General features: G+C 39.3%; 1 protein-coding gene and 1 long non-coding RNA gene across 3 annotated transcripts in view; both read left to right on the top strand.

Moving 5' to 3' along the window:
* Positions 1-15,255, top strand: part of CDIN1 (CDAN1 interacting nuclease 1) — a 212,389-nt gene extending 197,134 nt beyond the window's left edge. The window contains exon 12 of one of the 2 annotated variants that reach the window (XR_009501117.1): positions 14,094-14,181. Coding sequence is in view for 1 of the 2 variants with exons in the window: in XM_059915594.1 (XP_059771577.1) it covers positions 14,094-14,229 (136 nt within the window). In the remaining variant the exon portion in view is untranslated. Of the gene's footprint in view, positions 1-14,093 lie in introns of both variants that reach the window. The other variant, XM_059915594.1, reaches the window with a different exon arrangement.
* Positions 15,256-16,192: 937 nt separating this feature from the next.
* On the top strand, positions 16,193-18,083 carry LOC132360513 (uncharacterized). The gene is made up of 3 exons (XR_009501116.1): positions 16,193-16,333; positions 16,612-16,715; positions 17,381-18,083. It is a non-coding gene; the product is annotated as an uncharacterized LOC132360513 (long non-coding RNA).
* Positions 18,084-22,539: the final 4,456 nt, after the last annotated feature.

The following is a 22,539-nucleotide window of genomic DNA, read 5'->3' as shown; positions in this document are numbered from 1 at the left end:
GCCAGGCCCATGATCTTTGTTTATTCTGAACTTTTCTGTGCTGCCCGCAAAGCCGCCAGGCTTTTTCTCATCATTTGTCTGTGTGTGTGCTTCTCCCTCCACCCGAAGCATCCTCCCTCTCTTACCGAGAGGAGAGCAAACCTGACTTCCAGATTCCCTCCAAAGGTCGCCTTACCTCTGCTCAGAGCCTTCCCTGACCTGCCTGGGGCCACAGCAGAGCCTTTTGCACAGTTCTACAACATCTGTCTCCTCCGTACACTGCCTTTTAACCTGCTTATCCCCCTTACTCCTGAGAGCCCCTGGAAGACAGGGACTGTGTCCCTGTTATCGCTGTATCCCCAGAATATGGCATCGTTTTCAGAAAAGCAGGAGGTACCGTGCTCCCTGTTCTGCAGCCAGGAAAACAGGGGAGGTGGTTTTACATGCACACAGCAGCACTGCACAGAAAGGAGGGAGAGCTGGGTTCATGCAGCACTGTCCGTGGCTCCCATGTGATCTTAAACAAGTCACTCGACCTCTGAGCACCTCAGTTTCCTTATTTGGCAAGTCAAAATAAAACGTGTTTTGAGGGTCAGATGTTACTGTATAATTTGCGAACGTATTTTAAGAACTCTGAAGTGTTTTGCCCACCATTAGGTGAAGAATGGAACCCAGAGTTCACTAAAGTGTGTCCTTCCTTTGAGTCCAGCCCTGCAGTTTTCCACGCTCACACGTGATCCTTCACCTGTTACTTTAAAAAAAAATTCTGTCCTCAGTCTCATATTTTTTTCCTGCAATTATCTGATAAAATAACTTCCTTAACCATGAGAAAACAAAGGGTTTGGCCACCTTTAGAAACTGGTGCTGGCCGCTAAGCTTCCTAAAGACCCCATCTACCTCAAAGGCCAGCCTCAGGGTCCAAAAAGTTTGTCAGGACAGTTTCAAATATCAACCTTCATTTGTTTCCTAAGTCAGAAGTTTCCTTTATCCTGTTTCCAGAGTCTTTAAATATTAGTTTAAAACGCTCAAGGTTGTTCCTTTTATGTTCTCCCTTTTTAAAAATACTGAAACCATTTATTACAAAGATGAACTGTTAAGCTTGGGGAGACTTCAAAATGCCCTTGGTCTAACAAGAAATGTATCTGGGATGGTAAAATGAAATCTCAAGGTACTGCTCTGAAATCTATGTGTGCAGCCCTTCTTAGTGGATGACCTGGGGCCAAAATGTGGGAACAGGCTCAGTGGAGTTATGTCATTAAGAGCAGGAACCTATATTTAAATAAAATTTAAATCACTGACATCATCAGGGTTTTTTGTCAAGTCTCTTTTGAAGTAGAGTTTCTCCTGGTCCCATGAAGCTGATCAGCTTTTCTTTTTAAGGGCAGGAATGACTGTATGATGTGGCCTTTCCTGCTTTCTGGCTCCAAGAAGCATCTAGTCTAGTTAGAAATGTAGGAAATGTTTTGACTCTGCTTTACTCACACTTCCTACCCAGTTCTTCATCTTGTTTTCTCCCTGGATAAAGTACTTCCCAATACTGCCTGGATTAGTATTTGACCTGGTTTTCTTTCTCCTAATGGGTCTATTTCCAGTCCTCTGGACATAGATCTACCCATTCATGGGTTGGGGAGAGGGGAACAAGGGTTGGGAGGTTTCTTTATTACATTCCACTATTGGGCAGAATTTTTGTAAGGGGGCAACAATGAATTAACAACAAATTAAAGTGCTGTGAAGCTTATTTCTTCTCAAAGCCACCTGGAATTCCAGGATACAAGTTCCATTATACCTGCTTTACAGATGGAGAACGAAGACACAGGAAGTTAAAAATGAAAGGTACATTAAAGATGACGTCTTCCAGCCTCCACATTTTATAGAAGAGGAAAGACTTGTCCAGCGTGGAAGAATCCTTTAGTAAAGCATTCGTATTGAACCTAGACAGACAGGAGCCTTACCTTGAGATTGGCATGGTAGTGAGATGGCATTGGTAGTGATGTTTTAAGGGTTTGGAAGAGTGTTTGGGGGGAATCTGAAGCGCAGAGGGCCTTGTAGCATAGCTACTCAGGGAGGGAGCCCTGCACGCAGAGGACATGAGTTAACACCTGCACCACTTTCCAGCTTTATCTCCTCGCATGAGTAAGCGGCCTCACCTCCGCGTCTCTATTTTCTCGTTTGTAACATGGCGCTAGTAATACTTCATACCCCGTAGGTTTGTTGCATGTAGTAAATGAAATAACGTACATGAAGTGGTTAGTGCAGCGCTAGGCACACGGTAAGCATGCAGGTGTTAATTCTCTTCATCGTCATCGTTATGGTCAGTTGAGCACAGCTTTAGAACAGTTTTCTCAACATGAAAATGTAAGTACTACTATTGGCTGCTACTCATAGGGCTTTTGTTTTAAATGAGATAATACGTATAAATAGCTTAGAGGAGTAGCTGGCACATGGTGATCGTTCAGTACGTACCAGCTGCTGTTATGATTATGTTTATGGCTTTTATTATAAGTGTGATTATCAGCGGTGTTATTTTCCTCAAAGAAATAAAAATCAAATAGTCTGTATCTTCTACCAGTTCCAAAGATGGGGACTATGGCAGCAAGATAAACCTGGAGCAAAGTCAGTCAAGTATCCTTTGAATCTAGGTGAGTCTAGATCTTGAGTCTTGAGTCTGAAATGGGTTAACCACCGGGCATTACATTTACTAGAATGCCTTACTCTAGTTGTATTTAGAAGGGGATCAAGCAGGAAAATTACTCACAAAGCCCAGCCCTGAAGAATGACTTGTCACCTGAAGAAGGACAGATAAGATATTTTCCACCATGCAGACCCTCTGCACAACCTGCATCCAGCCCCGGGGGGCCTGCCGGCTGTGTCTAGCTTTAAGGTCTGTTTCCAGGTGACCACCAGTTCAGCTGCCCTCCCATGCGTCTGTCTGCGAGTGACAGTCAGGCCTCTCCCGCCCACCTCACTGCCCTGTTGGTAACTATTCTCTGGAGTTGAGCCAGTGTGCCTTTTCACTCCCTCAACAGAGTCACCCTCATCACTTGGAAACGTCCCTGCCTCAGAGCTTCATTGTATGGATCTGGCATTAAATAAGTAATGCAGTTAAAAATGAAATCAGGTAGGATCTTTATGGGCTTAAATTTAAAATTTTGTTAACTGTGCAGTTGACCTTCGAAGTTCAGTTTAACCGTAAAATGCATTCTTCTTTTCCTGAGCTCAATTTTCTATTTCTATTTTGCTATTTTATTATACACGCCTTTTGGGGGAAAAGGCAGGGTAGAAATAAGTTAAAAGCCTCACACCAACATATAGAAGCCATCAACTCCTCATTTTCTTAAAGGAGCACTATTGAAAATGGCGTAAAGATCATTTTGTAAAGTTTATATGTGATCGAAAAGCAAAGCAATAGGAACACAGGCTCCCCCTGAACCTGGGAATGCTCAGGCACCGTAGGGATGGTATTTGTGGTTCATGGGGTGCAAATCCGTGTGTCATACAAACACAGTTCACTTTAATAGTTTGATATCTCTTTCACTCATCTTAAACACCTTAAGGTATTTGGAAAGGGAGGAAGAAATAAAACAGATGAACCTGCTGAGATATGGCCAGGAACAGTAGTACTTCATTTTGATTGATGTTTTTACAACCTTATCTTCTAGATAAAAGCTACTGTAAACAAAAGCCTACCTGAACTGATTGTATTTCAAGGAAGAGAGAGCCACCTGTGTGCAGTGATTGGCTCCCAAGTCCTTAGTTTTTCTTCCTAGCAGTTTAATTCCTACCCACCTCACCAGGAGTGTCCCTTCTAGGGAACAGTACTCGTGTTGCCTCCCAGCTTTTAGAACACGGCGTCATCTCCCCCGTAACAACCTGGAAAGCAGAGATTCCTAATAGCCCCGGAGGGAGCTAGCTCTTCAGTGTGCAACTTGGGCATATTTTTAAGGCTCAGTTTCTCACCTTTAAAAATGACTTTTCTTCCCTACATGGTGGAGAGTTATCAGCAAAAGATTTTTTTTTTTCCAAATGCATGATAGCATTCACAGCCTCTCCTGAGGCAGGGGCTCTATAGTGGTATTCGTTCATGCAATATTTAGTGGCTGACTCCTGTGTGTGCTGAAATATACAAGCTGTCCTCATGGAGCTTGCATTCTAGAAGTGTTTGTTTGATAACTGCAAGGCTGGATTATCTCTATTTTATTTTTTTTCTAAGAACCGTATTTTTTAAATTGTTTTTCCTTACCTGACCATTTTTCCTAATGACCTAGATGGTTCTAACTTCTAATTTTTTTCTCCTCTTTCCAGTATTTGCCTTTATGGATCTGTAAAATTGGGAGGTTTGCTTTTGAGGACTGTGATGGTTAGCCAGAGAGATTCTCCTTATCGTGAAATATTTACTGTGATTAAGAGAAAATTTTAACTACACATTTAGAGCAAGTTGGGATCTGACATACCTGAAGCATTGTGTTACATTTGGTTAACGATAGATTTATAGGGCAAACATGTATCAGCCTTAATCCTTTAGTTATTTGACTTTGCCAAGTATGAAAATTCCGATAATTTTTTTATTTTAAGCAGACTTTTATATATCCAGAACCCATAAATCTCTTTGTGTCTTGAGATAAATGTCTGACTGAACTCTGGGTTACCCTGTGATCTTCTGTGAACTGAGCCGAGGAAAAAGAGACCCCATCCCCCCTCTACCTAATAATAAAAGACTACGTGAAAAAAATATATTTGGGGTAAGCAATGTTTATGTGATAAAATCTTTTCTATTTTCTAACACATTTCTGGTTTCTAGTATTCAGGAAGTTGGTAATGAAAAGTTCAGAAATAACCTCCAAATTTATCCGAGCAAGTCTCTGGTTGACTAACTGGCAAACACCAAAATGGACTGTCACACTGGCAGCCCATGTGTTGCCAGCTTGATGATCACTTTCCATTATGGTTGTCATATCAATTATAAATCCCCTGGCATCAAACCCTAAATCAGCTGAAATGATGGGTTTGCCTTTGGCATGTTTCCCTGGGGAAATAACTGAGAAAACATGTAATAATTCACACAACCAATTTTGTAAACTACCCCAACTTTTGGAAAAAGGCTGGGGTATAAATTCTAGGGAGATAGATATGATTTGCACCCAAGGTCCGCCTGAAGTGTTCTCTCACTCTTAGTACTTAAGTGTTTTTCAAAGTAAATACGACCTTGGGTACTTTGTGATTTTTATGGTTTCGGTCTCTTTCACTGCATTTGGTGTTTCTCTCTTCTTCCCATTTGAGGATGTGTACTGTCCACTCTACACATCCTCGTTTGAAACAAAGAAACAGGGCTATCATACTTAAACTCATTCTCTAGTTTTACAATGAAATCGTCTCAATATGCTTCTGATTCTGCCATCCCTCTACATCTCTTGGGACCCCTAACCCCAGTCTTCATTCTTCCCTCAAAAAACATGTGTGTATAATGGAGAAAATTAAAAGGGCCATTGTATGAATAAATGCAGCATAGCTGGGAACTCACCTTGTCTAGGAAAACTTCTAGAACACCATGTTATTGTTCTAATTATTCTTTCGCTGTGAACCTTTTGGCACTTTGTTCGTTTATTATTATTTTATTATTCAATTGATAACTTATATTTTACACTTAAATGTGAATAGTTCTACATTATTAAAATTTGAATTGTAAGTATCTAAAGGAGAAGAATATCCTTTCTTGTGTGACTTGTGCTCCGCGCAGGATGAACATGCAGGCTTATATGTAGACCCTTAATGGGCACATGCAGAGAGCCTGCCTCAATGCCAGGGGTTAGTGTTTCTCCAAGAAAACAGATATTAAAGACAACAGATTAAATATAAAAAAGCTTCCTCCTTTGTTTTCTATCCTGCCTACCTCAGTTTTTCTCTTTGGAGAAGAGATTTACTATAGGCTGGAAAGACTGTGAGAATAGCATCTAAGAATTTCCAACACAGGACAAAGTGGAGTGGAAATTAAGCACTTTTCCAGGCAATTTAATGTTAGACATGAAAATGCCGAGTTGTATAAACACCAGGGAGAATTTCAGGTGGTTGTGGTTGTGTATTTATATACATTTTAAATTTTCTTCAAAATAATGTATTTTCTGTTTATTTTCTATGTGGCATAAAGGCCAAGGGTGAATCAGTATTTCTCATATATTTTCCTTTTTCGTTTTCAAAATTATAGACAGTGAGTTGATGTTACAAAGAGAGTTGCAATTTTACTAACCAAGATCCATGAATTGAACAAGAATATTCGTAACTAGGACTCTCTTCCTTTAGTCATTTCAGTTTGCAAACACAGAGCTGCCAAGCAAAAGAAGCAAATGAAACAATCAATTTATATTTTTACTTCATCTCTATATATTACCAAAAAAGAATATTTGCATTGTATATGAAATTGACCGTAGTGCCAGAACCTTAGGATGCTACATTGCATGATCACTAATCTATTATTATTGTACACATATTTATACACAGGCATAAATACACACATACTTTGCATATAAACATGTGCAAGCATATTTCACTTGGACTGAAAAGTTATTTACAACTCTGTCTAGAGATACATACGACAGTGATTAACAAGTGCATAACCAATCTACAACACGCAGATTAAAACTAAATAAACAGTATAAGAGTTTATTTTAAAACAATTACAAGATGTTTTATATTTCTCCTTCATCCTGAACTGTGTGTTTGAGAATGCGTTCTTCATGAAAACCACATGCAAGTCTTTTTGATGGTGAAACAATTGACTTCCAGCAGCCACATGTCTGCACACATCCTCAGAAGATATCCCAGACCCCACACAGCAACTCAAAATGAGAGATAAAAAAAATTTTAAAAAAGGATTCTCTGCTATTCCTCTTTTGGAGAGGAGTTTTCTATTTGCTTATGAATTGAAAAATAAGATTTGGGTTGGAAACAAAGATTTGAATCAATACAGCTAGGTTTTATTTTTATTGTTTGATGAAGACCCTCAAGAACAAGAAACTTTACTAAAATCATCAGATCATTCCATGGTCCTCTTGTCATCCTTCAATTGAAAATTGTTTGTTCTATTGACTTGATCCAGATTTATACTGTAGAACCCTGGTGCATTAGAATCCTTTTTTATGTAAAAATGGTAACGCAGCTCATTGAGAAGTATATGATCAGTCTCATGAGTTTTCTCTTATTCTATGTAGAAAGGCAAATTGTATAATAGGATATGAGTCTTCCACCACCCTTCACCTTCATGTTATCAAAAGAGATGGAAAATTGTATTGATTTTTTTAAAAATACTTAGTTATTTTCTCCTGGAGCTGAAAACATTGATAAGCCAAGTTAATTGCACAAATATGAGCTACATCTCTGTACTAGAAGGATTTTAGGAGCAAACATGGGCCTTTGGAGTTCACCGTATCAACCCTGTTTATCAAGTCTGAACCTTCTTTTCTGGGAAAACAAATCTCCACCTGACACACTCACTTAGACCCATTGCTTCCCTCAGTTTTCCTCATAACTTATTCCAGCTGTTTATTTCCATTTATATGAACAGGCTATGATTCTCATTCCCCAGCTTACTTCCACCTGATTGTCAAATGCTTCAAATATGCTTCCTCAAATGCAGTCACTTTAATTTCTTTCACCTGAATTGTACGTTGCTTCACATATACTTCCTAAACGTGGTGACACTTAAACCTAAAAGAGTAGCTAGATAAACTTTTTAGTGTGACGCTATTGACTCCATACTTGAAGAGTTATTCCTGTAGGACAGGTGAATTCCAACGCATACACTAAACTTTTGATTAGTCACCTGCCTTCCAGGCCCCTGCTCCTCTCTCATTTCCAGGTGTTGTAAATATTTTTTCAAAGGTGAATGATTGTTACAAATTGCTGTGTAAATACAAGGCATAATGAGAGACAGTATAATGTATTGGTTACAAGCACAAGCCAGAGAGCCAGACTGCTTAGGTTCTAAGCCTAACCATTTTAGTGCCTCAGTTTTTTCATCTGTGAAATGGGGATAATCACAGTGTGTTGTTTGTTTGTTTGTTTGTTTGTTTGTTTTCCCCCCCCACTTCCTGCATAGGGGGCTGGCTTGTGCATATCAAATTAGTCTGTACATGTAAAAGTGCTTGAAGCACTGCCTGCCACATAATGAGTGTGCAGTAAAAGTTACCTTTTTGCTGTTGGATATTAGAATCATTTTATTTGTATTAAGACAGCATCTTTATAGATATAATGTCTGGTCAAGTGCCCTCTGAAATCTCTGGAGACATAGAAGCTAAACAGGCTTCAGGAAACCAACCAGGGAGTTGGTTTTGGGGGCTAATTTAGCAAAATGATATCTAATATGTGATTGGAAATCTCTAAATTCCTGCATTTATCTTTCATTTCAACCTCTCTGAAGAAGATGCCTCAAGGAGAAGTCTTAACAATAGAAAGTTAATAGTCTTCTCTCTTCTCCATAAGTAAAATTACCATCCAAGTAATTCCTGAGTTATAGGATAGTGTAGAGGCATGGCAAGGAAGGGAGGGTATTTTTTTTATAGTTTAGAAAGAATAACCAAGTCCTTCCTTAATTTGGGGGCCCAAATTTCCTGTCTGTGCCTCTGAGTTTCTCAGAGAGCTGTAGAAAGACTTGCTTTATAACTTGTACCGTATTCTGTACAACATTCATAATCTAACAACCTCAGAGACTATCTGAGGATAGCTAAATTTTTCGGGAAAACTAAGAATTTACTCACTGAAGTACCATTTTTAAAACATTCTTGGTGACAATTTTTTAAAAAATATCTTACAGATTTTACTGCCTTTTTTAACTGAACAAAATGAAACCAGCATTTGTTTTTCCTGGGCTGTCCTCAGCACCTGTTGAGATTGACAAAGTGTATTTGCCCCAGCACCAAATAGCCTTGGATTACTACAATTGGGTTGTTGTTTTTTATTTGTTTGTTTGTTTGGTTGGTTAGTTGGTTGGGTTTTTTTAGTGTCTCTTCCCTAATTGTCAGCAGTCACCTCAACTGTAACCAGCCTCCCACACCCTATCTCTACCCTCTATTTGCAGCTTCAGAAGCCCAATAACCAACTCTAACACCAAAACCACAGAATTTGAGAAAATATGCAGAATTCTTCATTTTATTATATGATTTCTATACTTCTTTGGATAATCCCAGCATCCTAGATATGCAGCAGGGAGGGGCATTGGTATATAGTCTAAGTTAGGAGCCAGGAAGCTCTGTTAGTGTAAAAACACAGAGTTGCTTCGTATCTGAGATTTCCCCTTGATGAAGAGTTGCTACTTATTGATAATCTCATTCGGTAATCCCTTCTGCTATAAAGTCTAGGTGCAAGTGTAACTGACAAAAGCCAATCTGTAGCCAACAGGGCTCTCCATACTGCATACATGAAGAATGGTATTTGACTACTCAAGTCTGTAGTGCAGGTGTATCTATTAGTTATCTATTGCTATATTTAAAAAATGCCCAAAACTACATGACTTAAAATAGCACACATTTGTTATCTCACTTTTTCTGTGGGTCAGGTATACGGGTATAGCTTGTTGGGTCCTCTTCTTCACCTTCTCTCACATGCAGCATTTTAGTTATTGGCTCAGGGTCTGTGGTCTCATCCGAAGGCTTGACTGAGGAAAGATCCACTTCCAAACTCACTCAATGATTGTTATTCATGTTAAATCAAAATCTGATTCTTGGTTACTTTTAAACATTGCCCTAGGTCTATGCTCAAGAGCTACAATAGGAATCTAATTCCTTCTCCCGTGAGCACTGTAAACATCCATAGGTGGTGAATGAGCGTATCACCACCCTAAGTTCTCATTTCCAGGTCACATATACTTTGTTAATCTAATGCTTCCTCAAACATCCTAGAGTTCTCCTCTGGACCATTTCCAGACTAGAGATATTCTCCTTAAAATATGACACCAGAACCCTCCACAACACTCTAAGTGTGCTCTAACCAGTTCATAGGGCATTTCCCCTCTTTTTCTGGTTAAAGTCTAATACCATTTTACCATATTTAGTAGACTGATCACTACATCATAGCAAGACAGTCACAGACCCTCCATCCAGTCCTGGGTTCCAAAACAGGTTCCTCCACTTTTTAGCTAAGACCTTTGGCAAGATACTTAATTTCTCTGTGCCTCAGTTTCTTCATTTGTAAAATAGGGACAGTAATTGTATCTCCCTCCCTCGTGGAGCTGACCTGAGAATTAAATGGATCGATACGTGTAAAGTGCCTAGAACAGTGTCTGTCACGTAGTAAGTGCAATGAAAGTGTTAATAATTAACATTGTTGTAACTGTTATTATTACTAGCACTATAATCTGTTAGTATGCCATTACGGTGCTCACCCTGCTCACTAATAAAAAATGCCAAACCATGGCAATAGCCGAGTCCTTCCATCTTGCCCATCTCTAGCCTGCCACTGATTCAGTAACCAGTGCAACAAAGCTGTCTGATCCTATTATTAACTCTGTGTTCTCCATCTTGTTCTTGAGGGTATCTGTCATGTTCCAGGTACTGTGCTAGCCCTAGCAGGCACAATGTAAATAAAACATGGTCATTGCCCTCAAAAGGGTCACAACGTAGCAAAGAGACAAAGGATGAAACGTGTAATCTCTGGGAGACAACTGTGCACAAAAACCACAAAAGGGTGCCCAGCTTTCATTCCACAGTCTCCTGCTTAATTTCTCTAAATACTCTAAAATGGAAGGAAACCAGAGAAACACATTTCAAACTCATTTATAAGGTTGTCATTATTTATGAGGAGCTTTATCTTTCACACCCTCAAGGTCTGTCATGGCTCTTGACTTTCACCTCCCATTTTTTCAAGAGGTATTTGTTATTGTTGCTAATTTGGTGGTATTTTATTTGCAAGCAGAATTACTTGTTCAAGAGTCACTTACATTCCAGGCTCTGCTCCACAGGAGTTTTTAAAATCCATTTGGAGTCTTTGATCTTATTACTTGACCATGAGTATAGTAACCTTCAAATTATAGTCAACCTTGAAATGTGTTTACACAGTCAATTCAGATATCCATATACATCCCATTACTGAGTGTCTCCAGCCTGGTAGGGAGGGCTGCAATCCCAGTAGCAGACCAACCCTCTGCTTTGCACATTTGCTCAGATCCAAGGACTCTGTTTTCTTTTAAATTCTGTGAATAGACTCTTTGATTTTTATTGGTCACAAAGGTTATGTTTGCCTTCCCAGTGATCTCATTCTTGTCCAGTAGTGCCACAATAAATGGAAGTAGGCATCAAAAAGGTGAAGTCTCTAGGCCCATCAGCATGTACTTGACCAATATAAAAATTTCCTAGGTCTTGTTTACTCCCTGTTTTACAGCTTTTCAGAAGGAAATACTAGAGATGGGTTGCTTGATTTTTCAAATTATCAGCCTACATGTTCCCTTCTGCCGGTTCCGATAATGGAGGAATGGATCATGTAATGTTGCCTAATGCGGTCAGCCTCTTCATAAACAGCCAAGTTGCTGAAAGGTTAATTTGCCAGCGTCTGATAATCTCTGGATCCTCAGCTGTTGGAGAAACGTCAGAAATGCACTCAAGGTATTGGGAACAAGGCCAGGTCTTGTTCTCCCGTTAAATTTCCAAACTTGTAACCCTCTAAAGTCCTCATTATTTTTGTCATTCAAAGACTACATAGTTTGAAAGCCTCCGTCTACCAATCTCTATTTACAAAGGGAGTCGTATTTCCTCGTTTTTAATTAATTAAGCACATATTGTCAATCAGAGCTTTTGGGTCATACGAGAGAGCTGGTATTGCCCAAGTAAATATAATTTCACCCCAAAGCTAGGGAACAATGACTTAGATAGAGGGTAGAGCCTTATTAGGAGTCATTTCTCATATATACTAAAAACAGTTCATAAATCTGTGTTGCTACCTTCAGAGAGTCCTCCTAAGTGAACCACTACATGAAATGTTTAGCTTCACAATCTTGCAAAACCTTTTCCAGTTGCTGATTTCATGTGTTGCCTCACAGGTGAAACAAGTCCACTTTCTTGGTCATTGAGATGTTCGCCAGCCTGACTTTCATGCCTAGAAAATGCCATTTTCGTAAAGAGCCTTCTTGCTTCGTGTCCTTTGGCTTACGATTCAGGGAAAGCGCAGGCTGCCCTTGCTCTCTCAGTGCTGGTGATATGTGTTTCTGTTTTATTAAATCTTTAAAACACTGGGCTTGCTGTTTACGACCTCTTTATATTCTTTTGTTCTTTTCCATGACTGGTTAGATCACCTTTTTTTTTTTTTTTTTTTCCTCCCTTCATAGAAATATGAGCGCCTTTCTAAAGAACGTCACGGCCTCCAGAGTGGCTGTGTAATAAAACAGGGGAATGTGTTGAGGTTAACAGTAGATTTCTTGAGGCTGTGACTGAGGGCTGCTTCACTGATGGGAAGGTCTGAGGCTTCTCAGACATGATCCTCAGAATCACAGGTCTTCTTGTTTTGACAAACCTGAGATCATTTGATACTAGTCATAGAGCTCTTTGTAAAATCAAGATACCAAATGGTGTCCATTGCAGACAATTGTTTGTGATTAAAAGTTACTAAGAAACCCTTGGTTAAAATGGAAGCAAGACCTCGTCCAGGTGTGCGCTTCACCTGGTGTGCATTTAAGCACTGGGGCCCCAAATACCTCGTGCCCTAGGTGCCTGATTCTTCTGACCACAAAGGAAACTCTCCCCAGAGATACTGAGAAACGAAAGCATTTGCAGTTAGCCCTGAATTCAGGTAAATGTCACAGCGCCTGGTGCTCCAAGGCTTCTCGTCCTATACAGCTCCTGTGTCCCCTAGAACAAGTTCAGCTGATGAGTCAACATCTCATGATTCTATCCCTGCATGGAGGGAATGCAAAAGTTTTAATTAATCTCGCGTACAGCTTGGCCGCCCTACTGATGTGAATCCCCAAATGAACTATTCCATGACATCCAATTGAACTTGTTCCTGTGCATACAGTATCTTGCAGCCCATCCTGTACTGTTAGGTTTGGCAAGTACACTTCAGCATATAATAAATCATGGAAGGAAAAACATTTTTGGCCTAGCGCGGTTCAGCCTGCTGTAATGTCAGAATACAGAAAGCAGTTCTGTTTTTAGACATCCTTTTACTAACCCAACGTTCATAATTTATGCTTTCACTGTAAAATTCCTGCAACACGACACCAGAAGTAGAGCTGCCCTTTAATTAAGTACTCTCGGTAGGAAAAACGTGAAACTGATGTGCAAAACATCTCTGTGCGCACAGTGATTGATAGTGATTACATCGTTATGAACCCAGCCTAGAGGTCTCAACTTCCTGCTGGCTACTTCCTGAGTGTGCTGCTAACCAAATTGGAGATAATTCGGAGGCACAATTTAGAAACATTGAGGTTTCAAGCCTGCATCTGTCTAGACTTTTTCAGAACTCTACGTGGCATTATTCCCTACTTTCGTGATGAGAACCTACGACCAAATTTCATGCCATGTTCACGCTTAGAGAGGCTGTAATGCAGAGAGTGAAGGGGCCGAGAGAACTCTTTGCAGGATCCCAGTTGTCATATGGGTTTGTTTTTTGTTTTTAAGACTAGAAAGAATGAATGACAGAAGGAACTTCTGGCCCTATGGGTACGTGAATAGAGCCTTATAGCCAGAAGAAGACCTTGAGCTGTTCCATTTTTTAAAAATTATTTTCCAAACCTTTTTTTTTTCCTTAGTTGAAAATAGGTAAGTTTAACTTTTAAAAGAGTGCCTCTAAGTGTCAAGAGGCTAAAATCCCAAGCCTCTTGCTCCCCAAATCAATGCTGTTTCGACTCTGCTTTTGTCCTTCATCAGCTAAGTCGTCACAACACCTGACTGAGAGGTAATTAGCGTAGTGAAATCGTTCAGGTTCCTTGAAAGAAAGGTAACAAATCCGTCCAAGGCGGTGACACGCGCATGAAATAAGCTCTTTGGTGTAAGTTCAGCTACTTTCAGTCATCATTGTAGCACCCGAAACAAAAACTCCGTACAATAAAGTCATTTCATCATCTTATCCAAGATCACCGTGTTCTGGAACTATGTTGCTATACTATGTGTGCGTGTCACTTTCTCATGTTTTTGCAGGTTTGGGCCAGGCTTAGTCATCTACTGGTACGGATTTATCCAGGAGCTGGACTGTAATCGGGAAAGGGGTATCCTGCTCCACCCCTGTTTCCCCACCGACATCGTCACCTTATGCCATAGCACTGCTTCACCCTGATGATCCTGGAAGAGAAGCTGGGAGGAAAAGGTGAATCCGGAAGCAATTTCACTTTCCTGCGGTGTAAACTCCTGGCAGCATCTGCCCTGAACTTCAGCTGAACTCTCGCTGCCCGTGGTCACACCACTACCTCTTTAGACAAACATATCAAGAGTTTCTGTTTTCCTTCATCCCTTTTGCTCATGTGAACAGCCAAGAACTACAGACACAGCCCACTCATTATCAGCATTTCTGTCTCTGTCAAACAGTTAGTTTATAGATAGTCATAATCTTTCTTCCTTCCGGATGGTTTCTCCTTATATACTGAACAAAAGAAAAAATGTGGAGACTGAAAGGTGTGATTTTTCAATTCTCCTCCCAGTTACTGAATCGCCCTCTTTTTTTTTTTTTTTTTTTTTTGGTAAGCCTCCATTCATTCTCTCTCCCTCCCCCTTTCTCTTCATGTACACTCACAGATACCCGGGGTGGCGTTACTGTCATGGAATAACCTAGCACAGTCCCAGCAAAGCCAAAATCATGAAGGCTGCAACTAGATTTTCGCCCTCACCTGCAAGGGCAGACCTTGCTGGGAGCCTGCGTTTGTTTTGTCCAGTTTTTATGGTTTCCTGACTTCTATGGCAGTAAGCCAAGCTGAAAAAAATATACTTGATGAGAATTTCCTCTTTCTATAATACTTATTTGAACACCAAACATTTTCCATTTATCTCATTTAAAAGCATTAGTTACGTTGTGTCTGGAAACCACACTCCTTCTTTGGATTGGGGGCTGAGGGCAGACGACTGAAGCTGGGTGCCAGCCTTGACAAGAGTTTATTTTTAAACGTAACTAGTTGTCAGTATGTATGGTAGTCAGTATTTTTATGAGTAAAATTTTTCAAAAGCACATTCTGGACCCTGCTTTGTATCTGCATTTTATACCGCATAATTATATAACACTCAAATAATTTAGGCATTAGGATTGTTCGGCTTTGAATGAATTAAGTGTACCAAAAGTAAACCTAGAGCAATTTTCAAGTAAGCAAAATAAAAGAAGTTTTGTATTTGTTCACTTTCATTTATTCACTTTTTCTACTGCAAACCAAATTTCAATCTAAAGGAAAACATCAGTAAATTCATTATAAACCTATCTTTTAGGAAGGTAAAAAATTAATCCATACCCAAAAATGTACTTAGTAAAATATTTGCCCTCATGTTGACAAAACATAATATTCTTTATAATGTTGAATGAGTTTGGAAATATTAGTAAAAATGTGACTTTTACAAACACCTTCACGTTATATACATTGCTTGGTTCTTTCAAAAGACTAAATATACCATTTGTACTTTGTTCATTTTGTACCTAAGAAGATTTGCAGAAATCTGCCTACTGCCTTTCCTTTTGAAGGACACAAACATGTTGGGTTCAGGCATGGATTTTAGCTCTGTTGCAGGTTGCATTAAACAAAAAAGAAAGAGGAAGAAGATGAAACAGTAAGGCGGTATCAGACAAACTTCTGTTCCAGTATAAAATTCACCATGCAGGTTTCATGAGTAAAATAGAATGATTTGGAACCACTGCAGTTGTCTTGACACACACACACACACACACACACACACACATTTTAGACAAAAATGTTGTTAAAAGCAGTTCTCATGGCATGCTCTAAACTGCTTTTTCTTCTTTAGAAATAAATTACATTTATCTGCACAGATGTTGAAAACCCTGTTAAACCCTCATCAAGGATTTGTTTGTTTTATATTAAACAAATTTATGATGAAGGTGCACAAATAAATTTAAACAATGAAAGAGGTGCTTGCATTTCAGAATTTGCTCTTCTACCTGGTGCCCTGACATAATGTGTTAGGAGAAGGTACCGGTGTTCTCTGGCAAAGGCACCACCTCCTCTTTATGAATGAGGTTTTAAAATCTGGCCCTGAAGAGTGGGGAAGAAACCAGCAGTAGACTGTACATACTATGATAAAGTTACAAGTTATTTAAAACTAAGCTTTATTCAACATAAAAACTAATGTGATTATAACATCTACTACTTTTCAGTTGGAGGAGTGGGGTGAGGGGACTAACGATCCCAGACTGGAAGCGGAAATCCTCCTTGTTCCTCTTTTATGTAAGGAATACTTATCTGTGGTCTATCTGTATGTGTTGTTTGTTTACTTATTTGTTTTTTAAATTTAGACGGTATAAACATCAGCCCTAGAGGGTATACATGGGGTGACAACTTTTTTTTTTTTTTTTTTTTTGCTCTCATCATTAGAACATTAACATTAAAGTCAAATCTTGTGTTATGGAGCTTTCTGCAAACTGTGTTAATGAATTAGGCCAAGTCAGAAAGCAGGAGTGTGTGTACAAACGTAAAACTAAATGATGTTCTCTCTGCATATATAGACTTGCCAAGTGTCTGCTCTCACAAACAAACAAGAGACCCTATTTGTTCGAAGCGTGCAGAGGCATGAGCTCAGAACAAAGCTGATCCAGCGATGATATTTCAGGTGACTTCATAGACCCCTTCCCACCCCATTTCCACCCAAAAAACAAACAAAAAACAGTGAGAATTCTTTTTTTTTTTTTTTTTTGCTTCAGGCGAGGTGTATGTCAACTCTTCTAAACACTCCTAAAATCGTATATAAAAGGGAGGCTCAGGGGTGTAGAGTAGAAAGCTGGATCTCCAGGGAGAATCATTTTCTTTTAAGCATCGGTGTGTCTACCTGCTCATTATTGGCAAGGCTTGATTCCACCCTGGAAAAAGATGATACATTGTCCATCTGTGTGGGGGTGCATTCACTCATTGAAGCCTCCAGGGGATAGCTTAGAGCCCTGGATGAGGTCATCCACTAAATGGGCCCTGGGGGGGGGGCCTCACTAATTAATGCACAGCCCCCAAGTGAACAGTTAATTCACTCCCCCCTCCCTGGGGAGCTACACCCAGTGTTTCCTTTCCACTCTGGAACCAAGATAGCGGAGATGTCTGCTCTTTTTAACCTGTTCCGCCCTAGGACCTGGAGTTTCAGTTGAATTAAATCTTCCATGTGCTGTACTCCCCTCACTTCCTGCCTCTTCCCGGCCGTCCTCGCCTTCTCCTGCCTTTGCAGTTTCCTTCCATGTGGACACACGTTCTGCTCTCTCTCACTACCCCCTTGGCTCTTTTTCTCTCTAGAAAATGATCCCAGGACCAAAATGCAGCTCGTCGGAGTCCTGACCCATATATTTTCGGAGTCCAAGTTGGGGGAGAACAACTGACCTAAGCTCTCTGGGGAAAAGCACACCTAAGCATCTTTGGCACCTGAAGATGATAAAACTTGTAACCAAGATATTACAGGGTCAAATATGGTCTGAGGTTTAGTGTGTCAGTAACTGTTTTGGCAAAAGGAGCCAAAAGTACATGTGAGGTTTACAGATACTTTCAGGCTGAACGGTCGTGTTCAGCTGATTAAAATTACGAATTTAAATAGTAAAATGTCTCTGTGATTTAGTTAGAGAATCACTCCTAGCTCGTTCATGTTGGGGGCAGCTTGCCATTTTCCATGTGATCTGCAAGTTGCCTCAAAAGTATAACTATTTTGTGAATAGGACAGGAGGAGAAAATCTCCCAATTGGCACATTCTCAATTAGGGTCAAGGAACAAAGCCAGCTTAACCAGAGAGGAAATAAAAGGCAAACAATAGGAGTCTGCCTGCACTGTCACCACTTATAGAGAGAGGTGCCTCTCTGGACCTGCCTGGTAAGTCGCTCTCAGGTTAAGGAAGGGTCACAGTGACAAAAGTTCGGACCATCTAATTGTATTACCCCAAAGTAACCTTCCTATATATAGTAAAAACAGTCTGAAGATGTTTTATTAAGAACATGCCTGGATTCAAAAGATTAAGGAAAATGGAATTATGAATTAAATAATAACCAGAACAGCTTGGGTTCCCCTTGTGTTTTTCACTTTCCTGCTATTGTTTTGAATGTGGCTGTGAGACAAAGAGCTGCTTAGGTCAAGGACTATAAATTACAGTTTTCATACAATAGTCATCCACTAAAATGATTTCAAAGCTTGATCAAAGTACTTCAAAAAGACTTTTAAAACTTTTCCACAATGCAGGGGGAGGGGAAACGCTCATTTGATGCCTTAATTTGCTTCAGTCAGTCTAGCAGAGTTCCATCTTGGCATCATACCTACTTTATATAAAATCCCACTCATTAGTTAAAGAAACCCAACTTGTTCTTATTGTTGTCTCATGTACAAGTAAAGAGGATTTAAGTTTCCATCTGGTTAACTAGCACAACTAAACCTTCGGAGACACTTGTAATGTAAGGAAAAGATGCACATAATAATCCTGCTTTAAAATAAGCATAACTTGACAGTATTTAATCGTGATATGCAAGGTATTTAAGACTAACTCCCTGTCTTAGAATAAAGTGGATATCAGTGGATTTAGTTGTCATCTTAATAATAGTCATGGTAATAGATAGATTTCATTTTTCATCTCTTTTCCCTCAACATGCATGTACCTGGAGCTGTCTCATGTTACAAGCAAAGATGATGGGAGGTACCCTAGTGGTAGATAAGCTAAGCAGATTCTAGGCCCAGCCATACATAAAGACAGTGTGGGATTGCTGCAACAATGCTTCTATGTCAGGTAATTTTTATTTTTTAAAAGGAAGGTCATTTGGAAATGCTGACATGAGATATAACCAAGTCAATTAAATGATAACAATGGAAGTTCAGAGTTTAATTGAGGCCTGAACATGAAGCTACCAACCGTTAACCTAAAACAGTCATGAATTCCCCTGGAAACAGCCTCCGTTAAAAGTATTTCTAGAATAGCTAGCACTTTTTTCTTTAAAAAAAAAAAAATGCCTTTGTCATTTTTATATTCAACACAGATACAATCCGAAATTACAATTGAGTTTATCTATAGTAGACTCTATCTTTTAATTTTAATTGAAATTTCTTTTATAGGGCAAATCAAAATTTACATAATCCAAACGACCTCTGTAGGAAACCATAGTTTTGTAAGTAAACCGAAAGTTGTAAACAAGCACCTTTTATTTGATTGTGCCACATTTATCTCAATTGTTGACATATTTCTTTCTGTAGTTGTTTAATGGCAAGATTTCTGACTCGATTGTAAGCTCCATAGAGTAGGAACTATATCTTGTTCACTGCTCTAACCCCTAGTAGCTAACAGAGTTCCTGGCACGGAGCAGGTGTTCAATAAATGTTGAACACACAAATGAATGACTGTTAAATTTATATTAAATATGATCTCACTTGCTTGCATTAAAGAAATAATTGGGCCCTTTTAATTTTAACTTCCTCATTTTCTTCAGCTGAAAACTGGGTATATGTATTGGAATCGGAGAAAAGCATCATATATTTTGGTGTTAATTAGAGAATTAATTACTTTAGAAACCCTCAAAACCTGAAATACAGCAGTTTCATCAACCAGACTATTTGATACTTAGTCTTAAGGGGAATTCATGTTCTTTCATTGCATTTGCCTTAAATTGAGCCTTAAGTACCTTATTGTTCATCCAGTATATTGCTAAATTAACTCAAACATTTTAAAATCTTACCTTTGTTTCTCTTAAAAAAAAAAAGGCTTAAGGCTTATCTTTATCTTTATATTTCTATTTAAGAAACAGTTTACCCTAAAATCAAGTCAGGGCCCCAAATCAAATATGTTTTGTACACAGGTTTGGGGATATTCAGTGGAATTATTAGATTAACTGCAAATGGTGCTTTTAATTGCTCACTTTTATAATGCTGAGTTGATGTCACAGTGCTTCCTGGCCGTAGAAGTGTCTGCTGGCTCAGGAGACAAGGGTTCTTTGGTCATTTGCCAACAGGATCTGACTTGGGAGAGACACTGTCCATGAACTGCTCAGGGGGCATTTCCCTGTTAGTCATTAATTCAGAGTATATTATCAAAGGCATTTGGCATATTTCCTCATATTTTGAAAACTTATAACACAAAAGGAACTGGAATTTCCATGTTTCTCCTTTGCTCTCCAGGACTTAATTTGTTGGGGCCGTTTTGGTGTGTGATTCCTTCTGTGAGTGTCTGGAGAGAACTGAAGCCCAGGACAGACGTCACTGCGATTGAGTCCTCTTTGGCTCTGTGGGATGTTTCCATCTTGTATTTCTAGCATTTAGGCTCTTCAAGACACAAGTATTTATACAGTCCCCAGTGTGTGTTTACAAGTGTTTGAGGTGCTGTGGGAAATTCAAAAATGTGCAATAAATGGTCTTTTTTTTTTTTTTTTAAGATTTAATTTTATTTATTTTTGGCTGCGTTGGGTCTTCGTTCCTGCATGCAGGCTTTCTCTAGTTGTGGCGAGCGGGGGCTACTCTTCATTGCGGTGCGCAGGCTTCTCATTGCGGTGGCTTCTCTTGTTGCGGAGCACGGGCTCTAGGCACGCGGGCTTCAGTAGTTGTGGCACATGGGCTCAGTAGTTGTGGCTGGCGGGCTCTAGAGCACAGGCTCAGTAGTTGTGGCGCACGGGCTTAGTTGCTCCGCGGCATGTGGGATCTTCCCAGATCAGGGCTCGAACCCATGTCCCCTCCATTGGCAGGCGGATTCTTATCCACTGTGCCACCGGGAAGTCCCAAATGGTCATTTTTTGGAAAAATAAATCATTACTTGTCAAAATGAAAACAAAAGATTTGAAAATTTCAGGGAGGACAATTACAGTGTAATAAGGAAAGAGGCAAAACCTATGGGTCTTTTAATAAGATATTTTACTTCTAGACTTCAGGCAGCAAATAGTTTTCTATTTGCTTGTGGTAGCTGCATCCACTGCTGTAGAGAAGGATTCTGAGGCTGAGTTCAGCTCAGCGGGGAAATAGGGTTGTGATCAATTATGGGCACTAATCTTTGGAGTGGGTAGTGATCATATAGATGCCACATAGTTTCAATTCCCACCCTAGGTCATTCGTGTTTAGTGCAAGTATAAATACATTCTAAGCGTTTGGAACAGAACTCATAATCTTGTTCATGGGCCTGAGTAATAAAATAAGCAGTAACATTTTTCACTGGTTCTATAACATCAAGTGAAATAACATCTGTCCATGGCTGAGATCTGTTTAGTAATTCATATAAGCAAAATATTTCAATAGAAATATGATTTAAAAACTCAAGATAAACACTTTAGAAGGCCACAGATAATTATTGCTCTCAGTAAAGTAAACGCCTACAAGTTACATGACATTATTGATGAAAAACATTGGGTCTCTATATTTTGGGCTCTGCGTGAGGATCTTGAGATTTGAGGATTGTCTCCTATTAGATGGTCTCACATACTCCTTAGTTTTTTAGTTTTCTTGTTTGTTTGTTTTCCCGGTAAAAACAGGCTTGAGGTTTCAAGGTCAGCTGCAGACTGTGCCTTCCTTCTCTTTCATGGTCTTTATATCATTTGGGTATCAATTTCCTACTTAGTGCAGGGCATTTTTATAAAGTAGTTATTGTATACTTGTTATGTTTGTTTTAAAATATGCTCCCAAAAAGAAATGTTAAAATATTTTCAAGGATGCAAGAGATAGGTATGCTGTACATGGTAATGGAGGTTTTGTTAATATACTTACCATTAAGCCATAAATAATTTTCCAAAATCCTTTTAATTGAATCAGCTCATTAATTCTGTCAGCTAAAATAATGACAATCGTTGCACATGGAAAATTAGTAGGTAAAAATCTAAAAATATTTTGTTCCTTGCTAATTTGAATAGAAGAATCCATCTTGGTTTTCCAAGTTACAATTTTTTAAAAAGGATTTTGTGGTAAATGAAAAAAAAAAAAAAAGCAATCCAGACTAACAGAGGGTAATCGAAAAGCAGAACAACAAAAGAGATGGCAAAGTGGACATAAGTGCATTGCATGTAAATGTAAAACTCGGTCTTTTGGTAAATTATTTTCATCTTACTTGCTTCCCCACTATCCTTGAAAGTGTTTCCCAATGACAAAGGGGTTAAAAACAGCAGCAGCAGCTTGGGGGCGTGGAGTGAGCAAAGAAACTCATGTGAGAATTGAATTGCATTTTCAGTTGGTTCCTTGACAATTCCCTAAGAGGTGTGTGGAAAGTTAAATTGAGCCATTAGCAAAGATGAGATAAGTTTGACTCATAGACTCTGAGAATTTTAGAATTGGAAGGGACCAGAGACCTCACTGTACAGGTGAAAAAACTGAAGTCTGGAGAGGTCAAGTGACTTGTCCAAGGTCACAGAGCTAGCTAATTGGAGGTAGGACTAGAATCTGTCCCTCCTAGCCACCTGCCCACTGTCCTTTCCACCATGGGGTTAATAATTTATTCTGGAAGGAACTTCCAATACCTA

The sequence above is a fragment of the Balaenoptera ricei genome, chromosome 2 (genome assembly GCF_028023285.1).
Source record: "Balaenoptera ricei isolate mBalRic1 chromosome 2, mBalRic1.hap2, whole genome shotgun sequence".
Lineage (NCBI taxonomy): Eukaryota > Metazoa > Chordata > Mammalia > Artiodactyla > Balaenopteridae > Balaenoptera > Balaenoptera ricei.
This window is presented reverse-complemented; position numbering and strand designations above follow the sequence as displayed.